At 32.5% G+C, this 5,754-nt stretch overlaps 1 protein-coding gene across 1 annotated transcript; it reads right to left on the reverse strand.

The window, feature by feature from the left end:
- Positions 1-2,239: 2,239 nt before the first annotated feature.
- K441DRAFT_575555 (uncharacterized protein) lies at positions 2,240-2,395 on the reverse strand (the record flags this gene model as incomplete). Its single annotated transcript, XM_067644171.1, has 1 exon — positions 2,240-2,395. A coding segment is annotated over one exon (156 nt), but the record flags the coding sequence as incomplete, so codon positions are not given.
- Between the last annotated feature and the right edge of the window lie 3,359 nt (positions 2,396-5,754).

The raw sequence follows: 5,754 nt of genomic DNA on the forward strand, positions 1-5,754 counted from the left end.
ATTATTGAATAGGAATCGGCGGTATTAGGTGAGTTTTTATACCGATAGTACTTTAATTCTCGGCTTATTTAGTTATAGGTGCCTAAAGACTTGCAGATAATTTAGACGGTGGATTAGGAAATGTAAATAGATAGCGGAGATTATAAAATTCACTAGATAATAATCTATAAGTGTTAGGTCTATTCTTTTACCTATTTAATCTATTTAGTAATATATATACCCGAAATCCATAGTATTCTTTAATAATTCGGGTAGAATATATACATCTATAGAGCGTAATTAAGTTTTAGCTTATATCGCTAGGTGCTATAAAGGATAAAGGATAAGGGATAAGGGCCTTAATAGTTTTTAATTATTAGTAGAATTAATTTTGGCGGGCTAATATTGTAATATTTCTAGATTTAAGTATAGATAATGTATACTAAGGTAAAAATAATGCAATCTTAAATTCGTTAGATCTCCTAGAATACCCTACTTAATATATTTCTTATTTACGGCTTAGCTAAAATTTAGTGACCTAAATTTATAGATCTTTCCTATTCTTAGCGCCGCATTATATCTTATTAGAGGAAGCGCTTTGTTGCGAAACCTATAGGGGTTGTATGCTAAGTTAAGATTACTAAAACAGTATTTATTATTTAGAATACTTTCTATTTTCTTATTTAGATTTCCTACTTTATAAAATTATAATATTAAATCCTAAAACGAATTCCTAAAACGCTAATAATACCCTATATAATAGGCTGCTAGCGCCCACCTAGCTAGTTAAGCTAAACTAGCAATAAGATCTAATCCTATAATAAAGATATTAATCCTCTCCTTTATCTGCTTTGCGTTTGCTTTAGCGTAGTTAATCCCCTTTAATTAATCTTTACCTAGCCTTATAAACCCAATCCTAAAGGCGCAAGCAGGTCAAGAGCTTATATTTTAGTAAGTTATGCCCTTATAAGTCCTATTTTACAACGCTAAATCTCCTTAGGTTGTTAAACTCTTAAAATACTATATATAAAGCCACGTTAAGTTTTTAGAACTTAACTTTTCTTTTAATTTCGGCTATAGCCCGACCATATAACTGCGTAGGCGATTAGATGGCCCGGCTTAGGATTCCTCTAAGTGCGCTAAACGGAACGGCCGCTATTTAATGGTAAGAATCTCTAACTTATTATTTAGAAGCTATAGCTAACCCTTTAAATTAAGGCAATGCGTTGGTGCGGAGGCCATATTATTCGCGCTATTAGAGATTTCTAGCGGAGTAGGCGATTATAAGGCCTTTTAAATAGATAGTGAAAGCGCTTAAGTTATGGTAAATTGTAAAGGAAACTTTACTTGGGTAGGAATACTAGTACTACCTATAACTTACTAGCCTATTAACTCTTCTAAAGAGATTCTAGAGGCGGTGTATTTATAGTATATTAGTAGATTTCCTGGAATTAGTTATAATATAGTTAAATTAGTTTTTAAATTCAATCTTTAAAATAGTTAAAGTAATATTATTCTTTACTCTACTTATAACTAACCTATAGATAGGGGCTAAAATTAACTCCTACTAAACGGACGATTAGGAATAAGAACTCTATTTTATTAAAGAGGGCTTTAGAAGCTCTTTATATATATAAGGTAGATCCGGGCAACTAAGATAAATATTATAGGTAACTAAGATAAAATAGGTAATAGAAACAGATGGTGAGATATAGGGCACTAGGCATTAAAGACAGTAAGATAGTAATAAGGAAATCCGATTTAGATTAACAATTCCTCTTAAAATGAGTTCTATTTACCCCTATATTATATCTACCTAGACTATAAGGAGTCCTAGAAATACCCCTATATATCTACTATAGCCGTTTAGGTAAATTCCTGCGTTATTTACAATTAGGGGGAAAATAGTAGACAACGTTGGCGTTAATCGCCAAACTATAGCTCCCGTATTTGTTGGCTAAGTTAATATAATCTAAGTTATCGAGTTCTATTTAATTTAAGGAAGAGGGCATGCCATTATAGAGGATAATAGGGCTTAATTTCCTGAAGTAAACCCTAAAGCGTTTTACATGAATTTCTCCTTAGCTTTACTAGCATTTAAGCTGAACACTATACTAGTATGGTAATGAGATTTCTTAACGGTTTAAGTATAGTAGAACTATTGCGGGACGTATGTTTTCACCTTATAATTAACTAGAAATTTCCCGCTTATATTTACTAGATTAAATTAATTAAAACCTATATTAAACTAACTATTACTTTAACAAGGGTCTCCAAAACGGCTTTGCGTTAAGGTATAGTTAAGGCTAAGAAAATTAAATCTTAATATTGTCCCAACCGTGGCGTTAAGCGTATTTGGGGAAAAAGATAAATTCCTACGGTCTTTAACAGTTATATAAGCAGTAGGTTTTGCAAGTAGTAGAAGTTCGCTAGCTAAGGAACTCTATATGCCTGCTACGATTCCTAAAGATCGCCCGCCTATTATACTGCTCATTTAATAGATTAACAAGTTATAAAATAATACTGCTTTAGCACCCTCTAGTGAAATAGCATACTGAATTAAAGTGGCGATAATAAGAGTGGAAATAATAAATGGCTGTATAATGCTTTAATCTAATAGGTGGATAATAGCTTTAATAGATATTTATATAAGATATTAGAATAAAATCCTTAAATAAGTAATTTAGTAACGTATTTAATAAAGTATAATTTAAAAAATAGAAATATTAAAAATAAAACNAAAAAATAGAAATTTTTTTTACTATAAATAGGAACGGTAGTTATAGAGGTTCTATAAAAGATCTTAACTCGCCCTTAGTTATCTAAACTAACCTCCTTTTAACTATATAATTTAAGCTGCGCTTAATTATCCACTCTTAATTATTTAACCTAACTTTAATATTACTAACTAGTACGGAAGAATACTTATAATGGCGGACGTTTAGATTAACAGATTGGCGATTAAGTATTAGGGTTTATTATAAATCAATAATATGCTATACCTAAGTCTCCTATCTGCTAACTCTAAGCCACTAAGCCCAATGTCTCCGAACCTAGCGCTATTAGGAATGAACTCGAAATCAAAATTAGAGAATACCGCTAGGCTATTTAAAACATATTTGGATTATTGGCGACCTAAAGTTTTAGTGGTAAATAACGACTTTAAGGAGGAAGAGGAGATAGAATAAGTTATCTCGGATAATGAAATAGAGAAGAATGCCTTAGACAATGAAGACGATATTGAAATAAAAAAGGTTAGGGTTTGGAAACTAACTAAAAAACACTACTCCCCAGACGAGGATAGGGTAGTACTTTAGCTTAAAGGGGCAGTGCAAATATCGCAAGCTTAAGAAAAAGGACTTAGCGAGGTACTGGAAGAGATAAGAAAAGTATATTATAAAGCCTTTCCCTTTATTAGACGGTGGTGGGATATAGGTATTCCGTTAACTTATAAAAACGTGATAAATAAACTAGATATAGAAATTAAGAGGTTTAACCGTAATTATAACTCTAAGCTAGCTTAAGCTATCTCTTTTAAGTTTAATGTAAAATACCTAAAAGCTAAAAAGGCTGCAATAAAGAATTAAATATTGGATGGGGATAATAAGGATACAGTGAAAGAGTTTTGATAGGAAGTCTAGGATAAGTTTACGGAATTAAAAAAGAAATTTAAGCGACTAGACCGCTATTAGTATTTCCCTTAAAAAATAATACTGGATAATATTTAAGCGTTTAAAAACTAGCTTAATAAAATTAATACTCTTAAGGAGGGAATAGTCGCAAGAGAGGAAAATATTAAAAAACTTGCGGAGGGGTTAGTTGTATTTATTAAGTTACTAAAGAAAGTAGGCATTAATTATAAGTTAATAACGCCAAGCCATATTAAGATTAAAATTGAGTAGTTAATTAACGAATCGCCAAATGCTACTATTGCCTATTTAGCCTATTTGGAGGCCCTAAGAGGCCTAATACCTAAGCAAATAGTGGTATGGAACGATGTTAGACCATAAGTATAGGAATTTTTTAACTTAGCCTGCTAAAAGAAGTCCGTAGCAAGAGATATATCTCTAAGGAATGTAATTAAAGAAGCTAAATAGAAAAATATAGAGCTTATAAGAGTTAATAAAGAGCTTAACTTAGTTTTAACTAATTACAAAATACCAATTTAATCTATAAAAGAAATTCTTAGTATCTTAAAAATACCTAATAAGGACGTCTAAGAATAGAAGAGAAACGCACTTATACTTAGGATTAAAGCGATACTATTATTAGGAGGTATTAATAGTGTAAGCATTTGGATTCCTGGAAAGAAGCTAGTACTCTCTATAAACGCTATAGCTTAAGAGAGCTTAAGGCTGCTAAACTCTATAGAGGGCGATTTGGCTAAACAATTAAGCAGCGCTAGCGGTGCTAGGCCATCTACAAAGATTGGCTCTGCTGCTAATAATATAACAAGCTCTGCTAAACCCTCTATAGGTATTAACCCCACTTCTAGAGTAAGTAATACTAAAGTAAGCTCTGCTGAACAACCTACGAAGAGTAGCTCCCCTGCTAAGGCGGCAAGTTTAGCTAGAGTCGGCAGTTCTACTAATAAAAGTAATATTAATAAACCACTATTTATTTCTGAAGAAGAGGGCTTTACTAAATTACCTATAAAGAGCGGTTTCACTACTAAGAGGGTAGGGTTTACTAAACTATCTAGACCTAACGGAAAGAAAGCTAAAAGCGTCCTACCTAGACAGGGCGCCCTAGAGCCCGCTGCGAGGTAATTAACTACAGTCCCTTTTACTATAAGGCTATTAGCTATAGCCCCTACCGCTCTAGAATATATACTAGAGATACTTAAATCTATAAAGTCTAATATAGACCTTAATATAGACCTTAATAATCTAGACTCTTAATTAAACGACAATTATATTAAGATGCCTTTATACAAAGACGGAAGAATAGAATTTAGCATTCTAGAGGCTATGAGACCTTACGAAAACAAATAGCGAAGTCGCTTTATTGTTAATGCGGGTATAGAAAACCATCCATTTTACCAAGTGATTAGTGGCTATTAACTTACGCTAGGAGGCGCTGATAAACTTTAGAGCATAGAAGAGAAACACTCTAAGTTTAATAAGAAATGGTGTAAGGTATATATAAATGACGGGAGTGGTAAAAGAAAACGAATTAACATTATTAAGAAGCTTAGCCTATGTGTATAGGTCCTACGATCCCGTAATAATAGTAAGCGAAAGCTAGATACCTATATTAGAACTAAGGTCTATAAGGAAAAAACCAAAAACCCTTATACTAACGAAATGCCGCTTGTCAACTAGTTGACTAAATTAGAGATAGTCGAAATGAGTAACAAGCGATGGGGAGAGGCTTAGGTAGAGATTCTAACGCAAGCTTATATAAGGAAGAGGAAGGTATTTAAGAAATTAAGGATGTGCCGGCTGTATCCTAATACGAGGAAGCCGCTATTAGAGGAAGACAGAATAAACGAGCTATGGCTATTTCTAAATATAGAAGGGTCTCTAAGTAGTTTAGACGGCGGCGGGCGATAAGCTAGTAAAGAAATTAATATATCTGGTATTGAAGTTAATGGCTCTAGCTCTGATTCTAATTCTCTTTACGGCTAAGGCTAGATTAGTGCTTTAGAATATTTAGTTATATCTATAATTAATGTTTAATATTTAATATTATATAGAGTAAAGGATAAACTGTAACGGAGGAACTATAGCGGCTAGCACTAACTGCTAATTATCCTTATTTGCTAAACCCTAG

This window comes from Cenococcum geophilum (assembly GCF_001692895.1).
Source record: "Cenococcum geophilum 1.58 unplaced genomic scaffold K441scaffold_40, whole genome shotgun sequence".
NCBI classification, from domain to species: domain Eukaryota; kingdom Fungi; phylum Ascomycota; class Dothideomycetes; order Gloniales; family Gloniaceae; genus Cenococcum; species Cenococcum geophilum.